General features: G+C 46.1%; 1 protein-coding gene across 1 annotated transcript in view; it reads right to left on the bottom strand.

Annotated features, from left to right (window-relative positions):
• Positions 1-21653, bottom strand: part of CTNND1 (catenin delta 1) — a 39068-nt gene extending 17415 nt beyond the window's left edge. The window contains exons 1-5 of the mRNA XM_041004037.1: positions 21565-21653; positions 9135-9251; positions 7037-7325; positions 2884-3036; positions 1933-2468 (exon numbers count right to left, since the gene is read on the bottom strand). Coding sequence (XP_040859971.1) covers positions 1933-2468; positions 2884-3036; positions 7037-7231 — 884 coding nt within the window. The 5' untranslated portion in view covers positions 7232-7325; positions 9135-9251; positions 21565-21653. The remainder of the gene's footprint in view (positions 1-1932; positions 2469-2883; positions 3037-7036; positions 7326-9134; positions 9252-21564) is intronic.
• Positions 21654-23861: the final 2208 nt, after the last annotated feature.

Raw genomic sequence — 23861 nt, 5'->3', positions numbered from 1 at the left:
AAGAACCAGGCCCCAACCCTCTCTATGTCGACTACTATAGGAGGAAAAAAAAAGACCTAACCACGCATACTCAGTTGGGTCCAATTATACTTTACTAATGAGGAAGTCAGGAAAAGCAGACTTACACTGGAGCCAACACCCTGGGCAGACAGCTTCAGTGATGGGTGTTATTCACCACTGCTCCAGGTTGCACCAGCTGAAGTCTGGTACCCCTCCAGGAATAAAAGGTGAGTCACATGGGAGTTGGATTAGCTATCCAAGACACCTGAAAGGTGAGTGACTCAGTCTTAGATAATAGGGCTTCTACCCCTGTACCCACCCCAGTTCAGTATTAGCTAATCCTACCTAGTATATGAGAAAAAAACACAAAGCCATTTACTCTAAAGGTCCTGACCCCACATACATAAAACACATAAAACACAGCCATCATTAATTCTAAAGCAGGGTTTATAGCTCACAAACCAAATTTATCTTTATATGAACTCCAGAGATAGAGAATGGTTTTATTGTTTTTTTTAAAAAAGATTTTTTATTTTTATTGCAAAGTCAGATACACAGAGGAGGAGAAACAAAGATCCTCCATCCAGTGATTCGCTCCCCAAGTGACCACAACAGCCGGTACTACACTGATCCAAAGCCAGAAGCCAGGAGCTTCTCCAGGTCGCCCGCGCGGGTGCAGGGTTCCAAGGCTTTGGGCCGTCCTCTACTGCCTTCCCAGGCCATAAGCAGGGAGCTGGATAGGAAGTGGAGCTGCCAGGATTAGAATCGGCAACCACATGGGATCCCGGCATGTTCAAGGCGAGGGCTTCAGTCGCCAGGTCACCACGCTGGGCCCGGTTTTATTACTTTTAAATAATAAAAATAATTTTATTTTTTTATAGTGGCTAAATCCTCGTCCTGCATGTACCAGGATCCCATATGGGTGTCAGTTAGTGTGCTGGCTGCTCCACTTCCCATCCAGCTCCCTGCTAGTGGACTGGGAAAGCAGTTGAGGATGGCCTAAAGCCTTGGGAGTCTGCACCCACTAGGGAGACCTGTAAAGAAGTTCCTGGCTCCTGGCTTCGGGTCAACTCAGCTCCAGCTGTTGCGGCCACTTGGGGAGTAAACCAACAGATGGAAGATCTTTCTAACTCTCCTTCTATCTGTAAATCTGACTTTCCAATAAAAATAATAAATACAAAAAAAAAGGAAAAATTGATAAGGATTATTACATGAGGCCCATAAAGCCTAAAACAGATCCTTTAATGAAAATCTGCCAAACCCCTTCCAAAGTATTCTTCTCAAGGCAACATCTATCAATCTGCCTTTTCACACCACAAAAGAATACCTAAGAACTGCTCGGTGGCCTATCCAGTGCTGGTAACATAACTCTCCATGAATAGCACCCATTTCATTTTATGCTCATGTGTAAGAACCTAAGCACCAAGTTCACAGGGCCCATATGAGGTCAAGGTCCATTTTTAACACTAGATTAGAACCACCATGAGAAATGTTACATACACCTTTCTCCCTTCTAGTTCTGAAAACCTAAAACTCGACTCCAACCAAGAGCTGAAGAAACGGCTGGAACCAAGAGAGAGTATTCCCTGGGCCCAGGCAACAGGCTTCTCTTTTGTGGTACCACCATGAAGAGTCATATCTTAGCCAGAAAGAACAGAAACTGTGGGGTAGAATCAAAGTTCATTCTTTAGGACACAGACCAGGAACCACCACAATCATTTTCTACAATCAGGAAGCATGACTTTGATAATGAAAAGACAATAACAAGTCAAGGTGCAGTGAAGTCGGAAGCACTTCTCACCAAACAGGCAGGTGGGAGGGGAATCGGAGGGGAGACAAAAGAAGGAGCCAAAAGTGTACCGATCCACCAAAGATGGAGAAGGAAACACCCTTGTTTGGGAAACATCTTTACCCTCCTCTAATCTTGCCTACCTGAGACGTCGGCGAGGGTCAGAGGGTGTTGCAGTCCGACGGGCAGTGCCGTAATCGGACATCAGGCCGTAATCCAGGTCTTCATAGCCCATGCTTCGCTGGTCATCCTCTAGCCCATAAGGTTCTGGATGAAAGCGGTGCAGATCCACACTGCTCCCACCCACCCGAACCTGAGGCTGGGGCCCATACACATCCTGTCTACTTGGCGCCCGGTAGCCTTCCATGGTGGGCCTATACCGCTCCTCAATACGGGTCACCCGGGACAGACTGCCATAGTTGTCACCACCACCCGGATACCCATCTTCATAGTGGCGGCTATATCCATCAGGAGGGTAATGGAAGTTCCTGGGAAGGGTAGCAGTGCCTGCTTGGCCCACGTAGGGACCAGGGCCACCATTGCCATTCTTGCGGAAGTCACGACCCAAAGTCTGGATATAGTTGTTAGACACTGATGCAGCATCCACAGGCATCCCATCTGGCCCCACGGGGACTGGCTGTACAGTTCGTGTTGTCACGGTCTTCACGACTTTCTTGACCTTCAAAAAGAAGCAGGAAAAACAAATGAAGTAAATAGTAAGCTTGAATCCTAGACTGCCCTAAAGAAAGACACAAATCCCATCTCTAGATCACATTACACAGAAATTTCTCAGCCTATCATCCACCTTTCTTTCTTTCATTCCAATTTACAGAAAGTTTCCAAGCAGGAAAATGAACCTGGCAGTAACAACACCTACAAAGGAAGCGAAATATTGACCTTGTTTCATTCTCATTCTCACATTCTCTCTCTCTCATATATATATTCCATTAGGTTTTCCTCATCTCTTCTCTGTCTGGTTAGAGGTCACCTGCTATCATTGGCACGCTCCTTCATCCACCCTAAAGATGTGCTAACCCGACCCCCAACAGAGACCACAGGAAGACATCTCCTGTCCTCCAAGACCTTATGCTTACTGTGGTCTCTGTGCGCCGAGTGGTCCCATCATCTGAGGTCTCCACGGAGACAACAGACATGGCTCCTTCAGGGTCCTCCTCAGTGTAGGTCTCCACAATCTGCCCCGGCTCCTGCATCCTGGGGATTGTGCTATACAGAAGGTGACTGTGATCCTACGTGGAAAAGAGAAAAATGGAAGAAGTTACTATTATTAAGCCACATGTACCAACAATCCATCCTAATAAGCAGTGGTCCTGGAGCCGGGGACTCTTCGTCTCATGCATTTTTCCATAGCCCGTTGGGTTTGCAGAGATGCAGCTGCCATCTTTCAAACTTGTACAAAAGGACAGTAGGGGGTGACTGTTGTGGTACGCAGGTTAAGCTGCCACTGACACATCTGCATCCCATGTCACAGTGCCTAGTTCAAGCCCCTGCTACTACTCTATGCTTCTGACCCAGCTTGCTGCTAACATGCCTGGGAGACAACAGAGGATTCAAGTGCCTGGATTCTTGTCACCCACAGGGGAGACCCAGCTGGAGCTACTGGCTTCTGGCTTTGGCCTAGCCCAGCCCCCACTGTTGCCAGCATTTCGGGAGTGAACCAGTAAATGGAACCTTTTTCTTTTTTTCTATTTTACCCTCCTCTGCCTTTCAAATAAATAATTGATCTTATAAGAACAAACAGTATATGTAACTTTCCAGGTAAAGTCATTTAAGAAACATGAAATGAGTTAACTTCAGCCACACTGACATCCCAGTGACTGAGAAAACAGATTTAGCTTTCCAGTTCTGGCCATCTAAGTGACATGAGCTGTGTTCACTACACTTAGATCTACATCTAGTTGACCCTTTAAAAGAGCAGCTCACACAAACTTTTAAGATAAATCATCAGCAAGTGTTTCAGGTAGTAGTGGTTAAGATATTGGCTCAACTGGCTAATCCTCGCCTTGCAAGTGCTGGCAGCCCATATGGGTGCCAATTCATGTCCTGGCTGCTCTACTTCCCAACAAGCTCCCTCCCTGGAAAACCTGTCAAGGATGGCCCAAAGCCTTGGGACCCTGCAACCAGTTGGGAGACACAGAAGAGGTTCCTGACTCCTGGCTTCAGACTCAGCGCCAGGTGTTGCAGCCATTTGGAGAGTAAACCAATGGCTGGAAGATCTTTCTCTTTGTCTCCATAAATCTGCCCTTCAAAAAAAAGGGGAGCGGGGGATGTGCACATTCCTTATCAGAAGGCCAGCCTGGATTCACATTCCAGCTGTTTCCCTTTCCCGTATCTGGCTAACGCACAGCCTAGAGGCAGGAGATGCTGCATGAGGCACTCGGTCCCTGCCATCCAAACAGGAGACACGAGTTCCTGCTGCTAGCCTCAGCCTAAGCAAACCCCAGTTGTTATGCACATCCGGGGAGTGAACTAGCACACAGAAGATCTCTGTCTCTATGTTTGTCTCTGTCTTCAAAATAAGTAAAATTAAAATTAGAAAAAAAGAGAACCCAGAAAACCCCCTTAAGAGCTTCCTTTGACTTGTTCTATGCTAACCTCCAACTTAGCAAGGGTTTTCTGCAACAGAACCATTTTCTCTTTCGATAAGGAATGTCAAACCTAGAGATCAAATAGGGGGGTGGAAAGGATGATAATAAAATCCAAAGGTCATATATAGCTTACACTTCCAGTTTCTTATTTCCCTAAGTGAAATTAACTCATCAGAAGCTGCTTACAGTGTACCAGGCATTTCACAAGACAACCGTGTGTTCGTCAAGGATAAGGAAGTTAAACCTAAAGCCAAAGGAATGACATGGGGGTCCTCTGAGTTTCAAATCTGAAAATTTCTCTTAGTGAAGGTCAGCATTGCCCACAAACTGGCCATTCTGAAATACAGCCCACAAGAAGACAGTTTATTTCGTGTCCTTCTTTTGCTCCATGAAACACAAATATCTTTTTTTTTTTCCCCCAAACAGGAAAAGGGTTTTCAAGAAGATATTTGTGGCCTAGAATCCTTGGGATGGTACTCAGAAAGAAGCATATCACTCCAGGTCTTAGCATTTGGCTCACAGTGGCAGTCAGGCCAAGAATTCTGGTGGGCTTGTAGAAAAAATGACTGTAAGCTCCACCAGGAGACAAAGAAGGTTTTGGGTCAGTTTTGTTTACTGATACATCCCTAATGCCTGGAGCAGTGCTTGGCACATAACAGACAACAACTAATTGCCAAATAAATAGCAGAGACTCAGATAAGCTTCTCTGCAGGTAACCTTGTGGAAAGCCATGAGAATACATAACAAAAGTTGGAAAGGTTATATTGGGGGGTTTTCCAAAAGCTTTCTGTATTATTCCATGGATATTCATGCTATAATACTACTGGAAACTCCCCCACTGCAGGCATCTTTAAAAGAAAAGAAAAGAAAAAAGAAAAGAAAAGAAAAGAAAAGAAAAGAAAAGAAAAGAAAAGAAAAGAAAAGAAAAGAAAAGAAAAGAAAAGATATGAGTCCTCCTTTCCTAGCACGAGAAAACAGATACCCCAACACTCCCAAAACTGTATCAGCAGTGACTGGAGCAGTATTCCAAAATACCAACACTGAGGGCCCTGCGCGATGGCGCAAGTGGTTAAGGTCCTCAACCTTGCACGCCCGGGATCCCATATGGGCACCGGTTCTAATCCCGGCAGCCCTGCTTCCCATCCAGCTCCCCGCCTGTGGCCCGGGAAAGCAGTCGAGGACGAGGACGGCCCAAAGCCTTGGGAACCTGCAGCCGCGTGGGAGACCCGGAAGAGGCTCCTGGCTTCAGATCGGCATAGCATCGGCCATTACGCTCACTTGGGGAGTGAATCAGCAGACGGAAGATCTTCCTCTCTGTCTCTCCTCTCTGTATATACGCCTTTCCAATAAAAATTAAAAAAAAAAAAATACCAACACTGAGTTGTTCTGTCCTGAGCATCATGAATTATTTTAATGATAATATGGCACACAAAAACAGACGTGCCTCCGTTTCTTAATACAGTGAGATCCAGCCACCTCAAGAGACTCTTCCCCTGCCCCTTCCATTACAGAGTGTAATGCTACAGGGAAAGGAAGTTAAACATTACTTTCAGGAAGAAGGAAGGGTGTGGTTTCATAGCTGGGCAGAAGTTAAAAATACAAGCAAGAAAGGAGAAACCATGTATTGTATGCTGGAATTCCCCACCAGCTCCAAGCCGAGCAGTCCTCCTCTCCCCTTTCAATACACTGACCTCATCCCTAGCTTTATCTGCCTGCAATTCACCACAAAACATCTTAGCAGGAGACGTCTTCACTACCTTAAACAATAATCGATAAAAAAAGACTAAGGAGAAAAACCACTATTCCAGATACCACTCAGAGATCAGAGGGATCTCAAGATGTAACACCTCCCGCCACACACTCACACACACACACACACACACTCACACACACACACACACACACACACACACACTCACACGCACACACACACACTCACACGCACACACACTCACACACACACAGGGACAGATTACATACATTACCGTCAGATCAGACTAGAAAACCACTGGAAACACCTACTTCTCATTGCCAACACCAGCTCTCCAGGTACATCACACAGTTGCCAACCCAGAGACCACTGGCTCCTGCGGTTCTCAGCACGATGATCTCTCTCCAACTCTAACCAACAGAATGAACAACGATCCCTCCCTCCAGGATATAATTCACTGAACCACCAAAAAGAGCACAAGGGACCATAAGGAGCAGGAACACACAATTTATAGACACTGCCACACCTTCTGAGAACGGACTGTGCCCTGCAAGAGACTCAACTGGAGCTAAGAGCAGAAGCCCAGCTTCCAATTACTAAACAGGCATTTATTTTGTTGAGCTTTTGATACCAAGAAACAAAGAAAAAAATCAAAGAAAACAAGCAATCTGAGTATAGCTCCAAACTATATACACTATCTACAATTACAGTGCACAGTCTCCTGTGCAATTACAGGAACTGCATCTCAACCCAGAAAATTCACTCAATGAAGCACAAAAGGAGCATTCCTCGTCTCTTTATTCAGTATTTATTACCCCTTGGAAAGAGTAGGCAGCATGGGCACTAGACAGCCCATCACCAAGAGGAACCATAGCCTTGCTGTGACCAGGACAAACTCCTACCTGCAGATCTGATGGAGAGAGGGGTTACCTGATGCCGGCGGGTGAGAGTGCCGTTGGCCATGAGTGGGCTGGCATCTTGCGGCGAGACCCGGACGCGTTCCAGTTGCGCCGAGACGTGGCGCCGTTCTTCCTCCAGCGCCCGGGTCAGCTTCTCAAACTGAGCCTCTTGCTCCTTCACAGAGGCCAAGATGCTGGCGGTCGACTCCACCTCTGAGTCATCCATGAAGGTAAGGGGCAGAGCCGCCACAGAGCAGGGTAAAAGGGAAGGTGGATCACAGAGGGAGGAGAAAGGAGGGAGAGGCCTCCCTCACTTCACACTATTGGGGAAGGGCAAGAGAAAGGAGAGAAAAGGTCACAGGTCAGAGAAGACAGATGAATGATTAAACCCAGAGCCAAAGATGCCCTCTTGCAGTTTTATTGCAATGCAGGAAGCAAGCCACCACCAAGCCTGGGAGCCCATCACCAGTAAACACCTTTGCCTGTTAACCTCCTCCATATCCCACCAGAAGCGACTGAACAAGGGGCAACCAGACAAGAGTCTGCACTGCACTGCTGGTAGGACAGGGAGAAAGTGCCTCAGTGCTGTGGTCAGAACATGCAACTAGGTTAGTTTTCCCTAAAACATTTTGCTGCTGGGTGCGGCATGATGGCCCAGTGGCTAACCCCTCGCCTTGTACATGCCAGGATCCCATGAATGCTGGTTCATGTTCCAGCTGTTTCACTTCCCATCTACCTCCCTGCTAGTGCCCTGGGAAAGCAGTGGAGGACAGTCCAAAGCCTGGGGACCCTGCACCTGCGTGGGAGACCTGGAAGAGGCCTCTGGCTCCAGATAGGCTCAGCTCAGCCACTGCGGTCACTTGGAGAGTGAACCAGTAGATGGAAGATCTTTCTGTCTCTCCTTCACTTTGTAGATCTGATGTTCCTCAATAAAAATAAATCTTTTTTTTTTTTTAATTGTTTTGCTGCTGTCATCCCAGTGAAAGCTGTAAGTCCGTGGTACAGAAAAGCCCTCATTGTCCTGCAAGGACAAGCCACTTCTAGAGACAATGGAGCAGGACAGAATGTCTCCCAAACCTGAACACTGAAACTGCTGCACACAGGTAAAATACAGTAAAATAAAATGTCATGAAAGAAATGGAAGAAGCAAAAAACTCCTCACCATCAAGGAAGGGCATAAGATTACAGCCTCCGTGTTTACCAGTTATGAAGCAGCCTTTCTACTTCCTGAAGCTGCCCTAAGTGCCACCATGAATGGAGAACGAACAGCAGAACCACAGAAAGCTCATTACCTGTAAAACAGCACTATTTCTGAGGATCTTCACCTCTTTGAAAAAAGGAAAAAAAATCACTAACCTCAAATTCTGAAATTTTATCTTGAAGTAGCTCACATCCTACCTCAAGATATCAATACTTTTTTTTTCTTTTAAAGATTTATTTACTATTGTTGCAAAGTCAGATATACAGAGAGGAGGAGAAAGAAGATTCACTCCCCAAGTGGCCACAATGGCCGGTGCTGTGCCAATCTGGAGCCAGGAGCCAGGAACTTCCTCCAGGTCTCCCATGTGGGTACAGAATCTTCCAAGGTTTTGGGCCGTCCTTGACTGCCTTCCCAGGCCACAAGCAGGGAGCTGGATGGGAAATGGAGCTGCCAGGATTAGAACTGGCACCCATATGGGATCCTGGCATATGTGAGGCGAGGACTTTGGCTGCCATCGCACCATGCCAGGCCCCAGATATCAATACCTTTAACTTCCCACATCTCGATAACCATGCAGAAAGTCCTAAATAAACTTCATACCCCTTAACTTGTTCCAAATCAGCGTAAACATCTTGAGGGTTATTTATGACATTTACATAGCAAATAACAGGTAAGTAGAAATGAAGTTTCCCATACTCTTATCAAACAAGTTGACTAGTAAATGAATAGGCATTAAAGTGACACCATTGGACTTTATGAGTTTTTCTCTTACAGTTACAGATTTTATATCAAATCCAAAAGTACACTTTTAGGAGGAAGGTTTTAAAATAAATCTTCTCTTGTATTTCCCACCTGTTTATCAATCCTTAAGAAAAAAAAAGTCAATTAAAAAGATTTTCATTCTTAATAAACACATTTCCATACACACCTGTTAAGAGGTCGTAATTGATTGACTTAACACAGAGAACTGCCCAGTCTAGATTCAAAACAATCATGGAAGAAGCATCCCAGCCACCACAGCAAGGAGGAAGCAGGAAGGAGAGAGCTGTAGAAATATTGGGAAGAAAAATGAGAATGAGAGGAAAATAAAATACACCCAATCCATTAAAAAAAAAAAAATCCCAGAGGAGCAAGGGTAGGTATTAAAATGAAAGGGAAGCAGTTCAATTCACAATAGCTAAGATATGAAATCAACCCAGATGTCCATCAAATGGTGACCAGATAAAGCAAATGCAGTACATACACACTATGAAATATAATTCAAGATAATACGATTCAAGAAGAAAACCGTGTTTCAACAAAATGGGTGCACCTAGAAACCATTATGCTGACTGAAATAACCCAGGCTCAAAACAACAATACCCTGTTGTCTGAGAGGTAGCAAAACACATATAACACACAAAAGAAAACAGGAATGACACGGTCACTGTGGAACAGGACTTGTTTTCAGCCCATGTGGTCTACCTACACTTTGCTTGTTGAATATTATTATTAGTGACAAATCAAGTCCATGAGTCCAGAACAGATTAAAATTATGTCTGTAAACACTGACAGAGGGGAGGGGAGGCGGCATATCAGGGGAGCAGGGAAGTGAGGGAAGTGTGGCCCTATTGCTACTACACCAATGGGATACACAAACTCTGTTTCCTTTGTACTAATAAAAAAAATTTAAAGACCAAATTAAAATATGAATTAGTTACTTAGTTGACAAATGCCCTATGGACACTGCTGAGTTCATATGCCTGGCCCCTAGATGTAGTTTTCATTAACTCTTTTTTTTTTTTTTTTTTGAAAGATTTATTTTTATTGGAGCGTCAGATATACAGGGAGGAGGAGAGACAGAGAGGAAGATCTTCCATCCGCTGATTCATTCAAGTGGCCACAGCGGCCGGAGCTGAGCCGATCTGAAGCCAGGAGCTTGGAGCCTCTTCCCACAGCAGGGTCCCAAGGCTTTGGGCCATCCTCGACTGCTTTCCCAAGCCACAGGCAGGGAATTGGATGCGAAGCAGGCGTGCTACCACACCAGGCTCTAAAACTTAAGATTCTACAGCTAAGTTGGAGGTTCTCTGACTTTTATAGAGATACAAACAAGTAACAACACAGCTGGAAGTCCATTTACCTCCTGTTCCCAGTGACCAAGTTACAGAGAGAAGGTTGCTGTCAGAATGCCCTCCCCCCTCCTTTCCATCCCTGAGGCAGGAACCTCCAAGCCCAGTCCCAGCATGCCCACAAAGACATTGAGAAACCAGTGCAATAGTCACAGTGTTGAAGACAAGTGGGGACTGGCCCAGGCTGAGCCTTCGCTTCCCTTGCCTTTCCCACGCTCCCCAGAGCCTCACCAGGCACCAAAGCTTGGGCCTGTTCTGCCTTACAGCATATACAGCACTCAGCAAGCAAAAGTACTTACAGGAAACTGATTAAACAGATGCCCAATAAATTTCTGAACTAGCTGATTCTTTAAGTCCAAGTGTGTGGTATCCCTCCCCCTAAACACCTCCTCCCCCAGCACTAGGCTCCTGCATCATTTATCCATCAACTCCTGTCATGCCTTGTGGTGCAAATCCTATTGCTACTTTCTCACCTTCCCATCCTACATTCCAACAGGCCACTCAGAGGTCTGTAGTAAGTATTCCTGCGGCCAGCTCAGGCAGGCCGATTCTCTGCCAGCATCCCTTAGGCGCGCCAGCGTATGTCCCAGCTGTTCAAATCTGTTTTTTGATTTGTAAAATATTTTACTTATTCTTATTGGAAATGCATATTTACAGAGAGAAGGAGAGACAAACAGACCATTTTCCATCCCGCTGGTACATTCTCCCCCAAGCAGTCCCAACGGCCGTAGCTGAGCTGATCCGAAGCTAGGAGGCAGAGGCTTCTTCCAGATCTCCCACATGGGTTCAGGGTCCCAAGGCTTTAAGCCATCCTCTACTGCTTTCCCAGACCAGATGCAGGGAACTGAATGGGAAGTGGAGCAGCCAGGACACAAGCCAGTGCCCATATGGGATCCTAGAGCATACAGCCAAGGATTTAGCTACTAGGCTATTGAACCAGGCCCAAAACAAATAAATCTTTTAAAAATAAATAAATCTCTTCTTAAAAAAAAGTATCCTTATATGTTTATAAACGGGAGGGTGAAGACATTGTGTCACAGTGGCTAAGCCTTACCTCTCAAAAATGGCATCTCCTATCAGAGTGCTGGTTCTAGACTTGGCTACACTTCCAATCCAGCTTGCTGCCGATTTGCCCGGAAAGGTAGCAGAGGATGTGCCAAACACTTGAGTCCCTGGAACCTATGTAGAAGACTCTGGCAGGGTCTCGGGGTTCAGGCTTCTGGCTTTGGCAACGCCCAGGCCTGGCTATTTTGGCCACCTGGGGAGTGAAACCAATGACAGAAGGTCTATCTCCCTCTTCTCCTCCCTGTGTGTGTATGTCACTGTCTTTCAAATACGTAATAAATGAACCTTAAAATAAGTTCCTCCTTCATCCCCGTTTCCTCATTCTGCATACCTGCCCTTCCCTATGATGAACAATGACCTTTGAAGCCCCACACTGAGAGGATTTTGAACTCAAAATTCTGGTTCTGAACAGGCTGGCAGTGCAGCCATCACTGCAGCAGGCTCTGCCCTGTAATCTTCCTCCTCTAATAAAATCGCCGACTATCACTACCATGCGCATGCGTGCACTCACCGCCTATGCAGAGACTGGGCCCCAGTGGCCACTCCCTGCACCTTTAACTTCAATTCGACAAAGAGGGTTAGGAAAAAATGGAGGGGAAAAGACCAGGGTACAGACAGTAATTTGAGAAACATCAGCTTCCTCCATCTTCGTGGTTTTAAGCTCACCACGTGGCACTAACTTGGAGCAGAAGACATACTTCAACAGAAAGCCAAGATCTGACTCTTTGGGCAGAAGAAGCTGTCGCAGTTAAATCCCTGCTGTGTTCTTTTCTGAAAGGGGCCAAAACCACGAGCCCAGTCTAACTCAGAGCTGCTCTAAAGATCAGGTGAGATAATGCATGCTATACAAATATGAGGTATTACGTTATTCCAAGAGTTAATTTCTATCTTCCAAATACATTACTTCATGGTAATGTCTCAGCCTCAAACTATCTTGTGAATTAGTACATGAAATTACCTGAATCAAGAACATATCTGGGTTCTAAGGAGTGGATGAGCTGGTTTCCCTACTTCAACACTACTTACTAGGCGGTCCCACCTAGACCAGTGTTTCTGGGACAGAGGTAGTTTTTCTAGTACATGGTAGTCATCATAGCACTACACATCTGATACAGCAAGGTCTTCATTCCTCAGAGGCCTTCACAGTTTAATAAGAAAGGAAATCTGAAAAGAACTGAAAAGTACTAAATCATTTATTATTTCTGGCAGTCCTTGCAAACAAGCCAGGAAGAAATCCTTGCAAAACAAGGAAGGAAGCTATGGGCAAATGAGAAAACAGACCAATCGGTGTTGAACTGCTGAAGGACTCAGTCAATACAAGTTCTACATTTAAATAGGTCTATGCTTGATGCTCTACACAGGCCTTGTGGTCAAGTTCAAAAACAAGTGAGGTTTAAGTATAAGAATGATCCAGCCTCCCTTCCCTGCAATCTTTTTGTTTCAGGTTTATTTATGTAAAAGTTAGAATTAAAGAAACAAAGAGAGCTATCTTCCATGCACTGGTCAGCTCCCCAGATGGCCGCAATGGGCAGTGCTGAACCAGGCCAAAGTCAAGAGCCAGGGACTTCATCCGGATCTCCCACTTGGATGCAGGTACTCAAACACCTGGGCCATCTTCTTCTGCTTTTACCAAGCCATTACCAAGGAGCTGAATCAGATACAGAGCATCAGGAAGATATGGGACAACAGGCCAAGCCACAATACTTGTGCCTATTTCAAAGCTTTCTTCCTAAGCACTACGGAAAAGCGGAAAAGTTCCCAGGGCCAGCACAGTGGCATAGTAGGTTGAGTCTCAGCCTATGGCACTGGCATCTCAAAGGGACACCAGCTCAACTCCCGGCTGTTCCACTTCTGATCCAACTCCCTGATAATGTGCTTGGAAAAGCAGCAGAAGATGACTGAAGAGTTTGGGCCCTGCACCCACGCAAGAGACCAAGCAAAAGGTCCTGGCTCCTGGCTTTGAAACAATCCAGCTCCAGGTGAGGCGGCCATGTGGGGATCAAAGAGCAGATGGAAGATCTCTCTCTCCTTCTGCCTCTGTGATCCTGCCTTTCCAATAAAAAAGCAAATCTTCAAACAAGAAAGAGACAGAGAAAAGAATGAAGGAAGGAAGGAAGGAAGGAAGGAAGGAAGGAAGGAAGGAAGGAAGGAAGGAAGGAAGGAAAGAAGGAAGGAAAGGTTTCCATTCTTCTTTAAGAAAAAGAGGTATCCAATAATGTCTAAATACAAATGGGAGAATGGAAAAAATGGTAGGAGAAAGAAAGCAAGCGAGGGAGAGAGGAAGCAGTCAGGCAAGCTACAGCAAACCAATAGGCTCAAAACTAAAGAGGCAAAAATGGTTCTTCCCCATGTGTACACTTCACAAAAGATTGTGCTGTAGACGAGTCTGCCAAACATGAACTGACTTTGACAGCTGGGGTGAGGACAGTCTCCCGAATGCAGTCCAACACCTTCCCAGGTTTACCACCTAACAGTTCTCACTTTAAAAAAAAATAGACAATGAAGGGATTCCTAAAGTGAGAAAAGAGGCAAAGTAAAGCCTGTCATCCCTTTAAAAACTAGATTTTGTGAGAACAGCTAGTTTTACTTTTAACATGACACAAGTCCTATGCTACTGGATCCCACCCACACCCCAAAAATCTTTGTGCCACATCCCAGCATCTCTAGCAGGTTCCCTCATACACTGACAGAGATAAGAAATTTAGTCTCGGGCCTGGCACGGTAGCCTAGCAGCTAAAGTCCTCGCCTTACACACTCCAGGATCCCCTTTGGGCGCCAGTTCTAATCCCAGCAGCCCTGCTTCCCATCCAGCTCCCTGCCTATGGCCTGGGAAAACAGTAGAGGATAGCCCAAAGCCTAGGGACCTTGCATCCATGTGGGAGACCCAGAAGAGGCTCCTGGCTTCTGGCTTCACATCAGGTCAGCTCTGCCCATTGCGGCTGCTTGGGGAGTGAACCAGCAAACAGAAGATCTTGCTATCTGCCTTTCCAATAAAATTCAATAAATCTTTTTAAAAAAACAGTCTTGGAGGTTTTTTGTTTTGTCTTTTAAATTTATATTTGGAAGGTGATTGACAGAGAGACAAGGAAGCACAGAGGTCTTCCTTCCACTGACTCATTCTCTAAATGGCTGTAATGATCAAAGCTGAGCTGATCCAAAGCCAGGAGCCTCTGGGTCTGGATTCTTCTAGGTCTTTTATGTGGAAGAGAGCAGGGGGCCAAGGCATTGGGCCATCCTCTACTGCTTTCTCAGACCATAAGCAAAGAAGTGGACCACAAATGAAGCAGCTGAGACACAAACCAGTGCCTAGATGGGATGCAGGCACTGCAGGCAGAGGCTTAACCCACAACATCACTGCTCTGGTGGCAGGAATCCAAACAATTGGGTCACCTTCAACAGTTTTTCACAGACCAACATAAGGGAGCTGGATCAGAAGTAGAACAGCCAGCCCGGTGCAGTAGCCTAGCGGCTAAAGTCCTCACCTTGCATGCACCAGGATGCCACATGGGCACCGGTTCTAATCCCAGTGGCCCTGCTTCCCATCCAGCTCCCTGCTTGTGGCCTGGGAAAGCAGCCGAGGACGGCCCAAAGCCTTGGGACCCTGCACCTGCATGGGAGACCAGGAAGAAGCTCCTGGCTTTTGGCTTCCAATCAGCTAAGCTGCGGCCACTGCAGCCACTTGGGGGAGTGAATCATTGTACGGAGCATCTTTTTCTCTCTCTCTTCTCTCTATATATCTGACTTTCAAACACACACACACAAACACACACACACAAAGTAGAACAGCTGTGTTATGCACAGGTACCTATAATGCAAGTCAGAATCAGAAGTCTTATCCACTATGCCACAATGCCTCAAACTACAATTTTTTTTAAGATTTATTTTTGGACCCAGCATGATAGCTCAAAGCCAAGATCAGATCCAACAAGGACACAAGTTCACATCCCAGCTGCTCCACTTTCCATCCAGGTCCCAGCCTGTGACCTGGGAAAGCTGTTGAGGGGGGAAGGGCTTAAGCCTTAGGACCCTACACCCACGTGGGAGATCCAGAAGAGGCTCCTGGCTCCTAACGTCAGATCAGCTCAGCTCCAGCCACTGTGGCCACTTGGGGAGTGAACCGGAGGACAAAAGATCTTTTTCTCTGTATATCTGCCTTTCCAATGAAAATAAATGCATCTTTTAAAATAAAGATTTGGGCCATCCTCTACTGTTTTCCCAGGTCATAAGCAGGGAGCTGGAACACAAAACAGTACCTATATGGGATCCTGGCACTTGCAAGGTGAGGATTTAGCCACTGAGCCACTGTGCCAGGCCCCCTGAAACCAAATTCTTAGAAGAATATATAGGATTTATAAACATATATAACAACCCTGGCTGTTACCAGCATCTGGAGAGAAAATAAGTGGTTTTAAGTATTTCTCTTCTACTCATTAAACAAAATGAAAAATTAACAATTTAATGTCAAGAATTACAGGGCTAGCATTGGGACACAGCAGATTAAGCAACAGCTATACAATCTGAAAGGCTGACTTACAGAGAAAAAAAGACTAACAGAAATCTTGTATCTGCTGCTTCACTCCCCAAATGGCCACAAAGGCAGAGCTGACCTGATGTGAAGCCAAAAGCCAGGAGCTTCTTCAGTTTCCTGTACAGGTGCAGGGACCCAAGCACTTGAGCTATCCTCCCTGTTTTCACAGGCGATAAGCAGGGAGCTAGGTCAGAAACGGCGCATGACACATGAGCCAGTGCCCACGCAAGATACCAGTCCCAGAATATGGGTTTGGGAATCTAGTAGGATTCAAGTCCCAACTCTATGGGTTTATCAATCAGCCACATGATTTTGGGTAAAGCACCACTTTGCACTCTAATTCCCAGTGTTCTTGTCTATAAAATGGAAATATGAAAACACATAGAAGGGGAGACTGTAGCACAGTAATAATTTAAACCACATCTTCGGACAGTGGCAACTTACCTCAGAGTGCCTGGTTCACATCCCAGTTACCCCACGCTTCTGATCTAGCGTCCTACTAAAGCACTGGGAGAAATCCCGTGAGGACCCAATTACACGGGATACGCGGATGGGCTTCCTAGCTCCTGGCTTTAACCCAGGCAGCGAACAGCTAGGTGGAAGAGCTCTCTGTCTCTCCTTCTCAACTCCAGCTACCAAAGAAAGAAAGCAATCTTGTGTGTGTGTAGGCATACATACACACACAAGGAGACTGACTTACGGACTAAATGGGACAGTCCATGTGAAGTGCTTAGGAAAATGTCTTCATGACACCCAGAAAGCTGTTAGCATTACAGCAAACACGGTACTAGATGTGTGTTGTCAGTAGGACTGGCTTATAAGTAAACCATGTGCTGTCTCCATGCCTGGTTTTCCTGTTTCCAGAGCCCTGTAAACCATGGCAATTTTCACACACCTGCAGGAAAAATAAAGTAAAACCCCATTTTCGGAAACAAAAGACCTGGGGTCCAAATCTCACCTTAGTCAAAAACTAGCTAGAGGACCTTGGAAAAACTCCAATCCCTACAAACTTAAATTACTCTTCATGGTTTAGTTTACATGAACTAATAATGTAAAATCACAGGCGGCTTTCACTATTTTCTAGGGTTCACTGATCAGAAGGTCAGCTGTGGCAAAGAGCCAATTCTTGTCCCAAGATGTAGAATTCCAGGGCCCAGGGCCTGGCACGGTAGCCTAGTAGCTAAGGCCCTCACCTTGTCTGCGCCAGGATCCCATACGTGCACTGGTCCTAATCCCGGTGGCCCCACTTCCCATCCAGCTCCCTGCATGTGACCTGGGAAAGCAGTGGAGGACGGCCCAAAGCCTTGGGACCCTGCACCCGCGTGGGAGACCCGGAGGAGGTTCCTGGCTCCTGATCGGGCAACTCCAGTCATTGAGGCCACTTGGGGAGTGAAACAATGGACAGAAGATCTTCCTCGCTGCCTCTCCTCCTCTCTGTATTTGACTTCTCTCTGTATATATGACTTTGCAATAAAAATAAATAAATCTTTTTTTAAAAAAAAGATTGTAGAACTCCAAACTTTATCAATTTGGATTTTGTAAATAAATTTTATCTTCTGTAACCAGTCCCAGTTATGAAATCAACATTGATGATACAGATTCATGCTCTCCCTCTTTTTAAACAAAATTTCATTTCTACATCATTGCATTGATTTCAGGTGGATTTTTTAAAACCACAATGAAATGTCCCTTCCCCCCGTTAGAATGGCTATTATCACAGAGAGTAACAAGTACTGCTATGACCACTGGCATACGTGTGTGCTGGGCAGGAGGGCGAGTCGGACTGAGCTAATCCACAGTTTGCGTGGGTATACACGAGAGCAGGATGCAGGACCAGACTGCCGCAGTTGTGGACACAAGCAGGAACCAGGGTTGGGGGCAGGCCTGGAGGGAGCTGTTGAGGGTTGCCCCAACTAAGCTGCAGTTTCCAGTGGTGGGCATAGGACTGGGTTTCTAGGAGACGTTGGTGTGCATGGGGAATGGGGCTGGGCAGCTGCATTCAATGCTGTGTGCATTGGCTGATGCAAGTGATGGTTTCTTGGGAAACCTTATTTGGCAGCAAGAAATGGACCCCTCCCTTCCCCACTTTCCTCATCCCAAATCAAGAGAAAAAAAATGGAAGTGTTTTTCCCACCCTCCTTCCTCCATGCCTCAACACTCCCTACCCTAATACCCTAACTGGTGGCCCACATGAGCATACATCTTTCTCAACTATGTAAATATCATCAAAAATGAAATAAAACCTTTTTTTAAAAACACTGCCATGGATGTGAGAAAAAGGGATCTCTCACACACCACTGGTAGAAACATAAACCAGTACAGACACTATGGAAAACCCAAAATACAACTGCCACGTGATTGAGCAACCCCACCACCAGGTACACAGCCATAACTTGAGAGAATTACAGCAGCGACACCTCACCATCGACAAGCCAGGGAATCAGCCAAAGTGTCCACCATTAGATGCACAGATAAAGAAAACTGGCACATAAACACAATGGAATACTATCTAGCCTTAAACAAGATTAAAACAAACACTGAAATCCTGTCATTTGCAGCAAAATGAATGGAACTGGAGGATATCATGGTAAGTGAAATAAGCCAAACACTGAACATCAAATACCACCGGTTCTCCCTCATAAATGGGAGCTTTAAAAAAAAAAACTCATTATGAACAGAATACTGCCTACTACAATACTGGAAGCTGAAAGGAGTGGAAAAAACAGAGGGAGTTTGGATTTAAAAAAAAAAAAAAAAAAAAACTGTAGAGGGACCAGCGCTGTGGCTTATCCTGTTAAGCTGCAACATCCAGCCCAGCAGTTCCAGCCCTGATGCTCCACCTCTAATCAAAATCCCTGCTGACATGCCTGGGAACCCGTGGGGGATGCTTCAAGTGCTCGGAGCCCTGCACACACGGGAGACCTGGAAGAAGCTCCTGGCTTCACAACGGCTCCAGCCGTGCATGGCGGCCATTTGAGGAGCAAGCCAGCAAATGACAATCTCTGTTTCTCCTTCTCTCTCTGTAACCCTGCCTTTCCAATAAAAATAAACAAATCTTTTTGTTTAAAAAAAAATAAGGAAAATTGGATATAGCTTATACGTTGTGATATTAATGTTAATAATTTTTACAACTACACTATTTTGCTTTATAATTTTAAAACTATTCAGAAATAAGTTTTTTTTAATATTTACTTTTATTGGAAAATCAGATATACTAAGAGAAGGAGAGACATAGAGGAAGATCTTCCATCTGGTGATTCATCCCCAAGTGGCCTCAGTGGCCAAAACTGAGCCAGTCCAAAGCCAGGAGCCAGGAGCCTCTTCCAGGTTCCCACATGGGTGGAGGATCACCAGGCCTTGGGCCATGCTCAACTGCTTTCCCAGACCACAAACAGGGAGCTGAATGGGAAGTGAGGCCGCTGGGATTAGAACCAGCACCCATATAAGATTCTGGTGCATGCAAGGTGAGGACTTGAGTCACTAGGCTGCCACGCCGGGCCTATAAATAAATTTTTTTAAGTGTGCCAAGGAATGGGTCTTCGGCATGGTGGGTAAGCTGCCATTTGGGATGCCAACAACCCATCTCCAACCCATATATTGGTGGCTGGGTTTAAATTCTGGCTCCACATCAAACTCCAGCTTCCTGCTAACATGCACCCTGGCAGTCAACAACAGATGATCTGCAAGTTCTTCAGTCCTACCACCCACACGGGAACGCTGGCTAGAGCTCCAGTTCCGGACTTCTGGCTTCAGCCCGGCCCAGCCCGGGCTACTGCAAGCATCTGAGGAATTACGAGTGGTAACTCTCTCTCTTAGCAAAATAAATAGCAATTATTTTTTAAATGCTAGGAATAAAGTCACAAGACTGCACTGTGACACTGTGACACAACAGATTAAACAACCACCTGTGATGGGGGCATTCCATGAGCAATGATGGTTACATTCCCAATTGATCCACTTTCCATCTAGCTCCCCGCTGTTGCACCTGGGAAAGCAGTGGGAAAACGGCTGAGTGCCTGGGCCCCTGTCACCCACACAGACAACCAGGACAGAGTGCTTGGCTCCAAGCTCCATCAGGTCCTGGTCATTGTGGTCACTTGGGAAAGAAACCAGCAGATAAAAGGTATCTGCGACCCTCTAACAATGCCTTCCAAAGAATTAAATAAATACATCTTTTTAAATAAAATAGTCTCATGGTGCCAGAGCAGTGGTATAATAATTTAATCCTGTGCCTGCAGTGCTAGCTTCCCATATGGATGCTGGTTCATGTCACAGCTGCTCCACTTCCAACCCAGCTCTGTTTACAAAGTAGGAAAGCAGTTGACCGATGGCCCAAGGCCTTGGGACCCTGCACACATGGGAGACCCGGAAGCAGCTCCTGGATCCTGGATTCGGACCAGCTCAGCTCGGCCATAGCAACCCTCTGGGCTTCCAATTAGGGTGGGAGACTCTCTCTTGCCTAATCAGATATCCACATGGGTCTGTAACTCTTTATTTTTATAATAAATATTAAAACAAAAGATAAGTTTAAAAGGTGCAATACTTATAATATTCTAGAATTTCAATACATGACTTCAATAGAGTCTTCTAGAAACTAAAACATTTCCCTTAACTGACATTTGCCCCTTAATTCAAAGCAATTATTCCACAACACACAAAGTTGTCATTCTGCTTCTAAATCAAAGGAATATGATTTTGTCAACAGTTGTTCTGTTGCTTATCAAGGAAGAATGATTGTACTGGAGTCCAAAGTCTACATGCCTCACCGCACTCCACCCCACCCAGGGAACACTTCCAGGCTAACCTCAAGTCCCGCAGCCAATCCGCACCAAGATCAAAGACTGCACACACTTCCACGTCTCATCTCCTCTGAGCCCTGCTTCAAGTCACAAACCCGCATTCTGGGAAATCTCCTGCCTTACCATCAGCAGTACCTCTACTTCAACCCAGGTCCTGCGCCTCTGGTCAGAGCATCCAGAAGGGTCCCCAGAGGGGCCTACCTTCACAAAGTCTCCCTGTGCCCCCGGCCAAACCCCTGTCCCCGAGAATCTTTCTGTTCAACTAAGGGAGTCTGGAAAAAATCACTCTCCTGTTGGCAGTGTCAAAGACAAGGGATTCAAGATAAACATGTACAAGGTTTTCTCTTTTAGATACTCTGGTTGAAAGAAGGCTTGGTGGACAGTCTGCGGACCAGTAAGGAACCTTGATTTGTCTATGGCACTCAAAGTTTTCCACTGGGATTTAAAATTTTCACCGTGTCTTGATAGAAAAAAGAAATCCACACCGCCATAACCTCCTAAATTCAGAGACAAAACATTTTTCTTCCCTTCCCCTGCACCTAAATATTCTGGAAACCCCCACACCATACATAGTAAAATGGCTAAACACTGGGTTTGGGGTGAAGCAAAGAAGGGTGTGGCTCTGAGCTCCCCAGGGGACCCGGGGCTGAAAGGGTTTGGAAAGAAACAAAACCTGCTTCTTTCCAGAGCTGCCCGCGCACACGCAGGACTGGCAGAGCAAGTCCTTCGGGTCTCTCAGGCCAGGGCGCCGCCTCCTTCTCCTCCCCCCTTACCCGTGTGCTTCTCCAGGCCTCCGCTGGGACAGATAACATTAAATTTTCTCTCAAATTTGAGAGTCCGGAGACCACAGTTACTTACCTGGATCCTTTTGCAACTTTGCCAAAAGCGGTGCACACAGCCTTATAAGGAGAGAGCGGGCTTTAGGGAGAGGCTGCTAAGTTAACAAAGATAAAAGGGAGGGGCAGTAACACCGGGGGAGGTGTCAGGCTGGAGGAAGGGGAGAGGCCAAATGCCTTTCTCCTCCCTCCAAGAAGGAGAAAAAGAAAGCAAGGTCAGACACACACAGGGAAATAAAAGTCTAACTGAAATAAAAGGGTGGTTTAATTCTCACATACTAAAAGAGAACTTAGAAAATTAACTGGAACGCCTTATACTCTTCCCCATTTTAGGCTACCAAAAAAAAAAAATTCCTTAACCTAATAATTTACAAGAGGTCACTCAACTTTTCAGCTCACAATCCTTTTTTTTTCCCCCACAAGCCATTTATTTGAAAGGGAGAGACAAGAGATTTTCCATCTGTTGGTTCTCTCCTCAAATGTCTGCAGCAGCCCGAGCAGGGCAGGGTGAAAGCCAGGCAGCAACTGCACCGTGGCCGGCAGGCGGCTGGCAGGATCCCCAAGCAGGCTGAGCCACCACCTGCTGAGCCACCACCTGCTGCCGCTCTGGGCATTAGCAGGGAGCCGAGCACGAAGCAGAGAACACTCCAAGCAGTGTCCTCCTCAGTGATGGCAACTGCTGCACACCACAAAACCAGTGCCCGGCGTTTCTGTCTAAGCAGGCAACTTTTCATTAAACCCATTTGCTGTCTGTGATGCTCTCACCATCTCTGACCATCATCTGAGAGTAACTTGGAAAACACAAACGCATACAACTGAGCCATTTTTACACAGTTGCACTTCTTCAAAATCTTGAGAAAAGAGTAACGAAACATCCATTTCATCAGGTTTTGGGGCAGGCAATAGGGAGAGAAGGCCTGAATCTGCCAAGAAATCAATCACATTAATCACTATTATATTAGTCAAATTAATTATTGATCTCCCTTAAAAGTTACCAAACAGAATCCTCAACACTCGCCAAGGATCTCCAAGGCCTGGTTTTTAGAATGAATAAACTACATATCATGGTATTCAGTATTTTTCCCAAGTTCATCAGCTAGAAAATGGTACAACCATATATCTTGGATTCAAAGTGCATATTCCTGAGCCCAGCACAATGGTTCATTGAATGGCTAAGTCCTCGCTTTGCAAGCACTGGGATCCCATACGGGTTCCAGTTCATTTCTCAGCTGCTCCACTTCCCTTCCAGCTCCCTGCAATGGCTTGGGAAAGCAGTGGAGGATGCTCCAAAACCTTGAGCCCACAGCCACTTGGGAGACGCCCCTGGCTTGGGATCAGCTTAGCTCTAACCATTGTAGCAATTTGGTCAGTAAACCAGTGGAAGGAGGATCTTTCTGTCACTCCTTCTCTCCATAAATCAAACTTGCCTTTCCAATAATAAATAAATATTTAAAAACAAAACAAAAAGTATGTATTCCTGCTCTCTGATAGAGGAGAAGGAGTATGAATGCTTGCTGTGGTAAAAAGTTATCCTAGGGCCCGGCACGATAGCCTAGTGGTTAAAGTCCTCACCTTGCACACACCAGGATCCCATATGGGCACCGGTTCTAATCCTGGCGGCCCTGCATCACATTCAGCTCCGTTTCTGGCCTGGGAAAGCAGAAGAGGATGGCCCAAAGCCTTGGGACCCTGCAACTGCGTGGGAGACCCAAAGGAGCTCCTGGCTTCGGACTGGTTTCAGATTGGCTCAGCTCCAGCTGTTACAGCCACTTGGGGAGTGAACCATCAGATGGAAGATCTTCCTCTCTGTCTCTCCTCCTCTCCATATATCTGCCTTTCCAATAAAACTAAAATAAATCTTTTTTTAAAAAAAAAAGTTATCCTAATACCAATAGAGAAGCTCAATAAAAGTAAATTCCTTGCAGGGAAGGAAAGAGAAGGCAAGAGAAGACAAGATAGAACCAACTAGATCTTTGGGTCTTTACTCATTTCTGGGAAAGAGCACATGAAGACGCTCCCTTCCATAATAAAAACAGGGCTGGGCCCGGCACGGTGGCGGTGGCGTAGTAGTTAAGGTCCTCGCCTTGCACGCCCGGGATCCCATATGGGTGCTGGTTCTAATCCCGGCAGCCCCACTTCCCATCCAGCTCCCTGCCTGTGGCCCGGGAAAGCAGTTGAGGACAGCCCAAAGCTTTGGGACCCTGCACCTGCGTGGGAGGCCTGGAAGCCAGGAGGCTTCAGATCGGCATAGCACTGGCCGTTGCGCTCACTTGGGGAGTGAATCAGCAGACGGAAGATCTTCCTCTCTGTCTCTCCTCC

Source organism: Ochotona curzoniae, unplaced genomic scaffold, assembly GCF_017591425.1.
Source record: "Ochotona curzoniae isolate NIBS_2020 unplaced genomic scaffold, NIBS_Ocur_1.0 scaffold_3171, whole genome shotgun sequence".
In the NCBI taxonomy this organism is placed as follows: domain Eukaryota; kingdom Metazoa; phylum Chordata; class Mammalia; order Lagomorpha; family Ochotonidae; genus Ochotona; species Ochotona curzoniae.
Note: the sequence above shows the minus strand (reverse complement) of the source record. Positions and strands in the feature narration are given on the sequence as shown.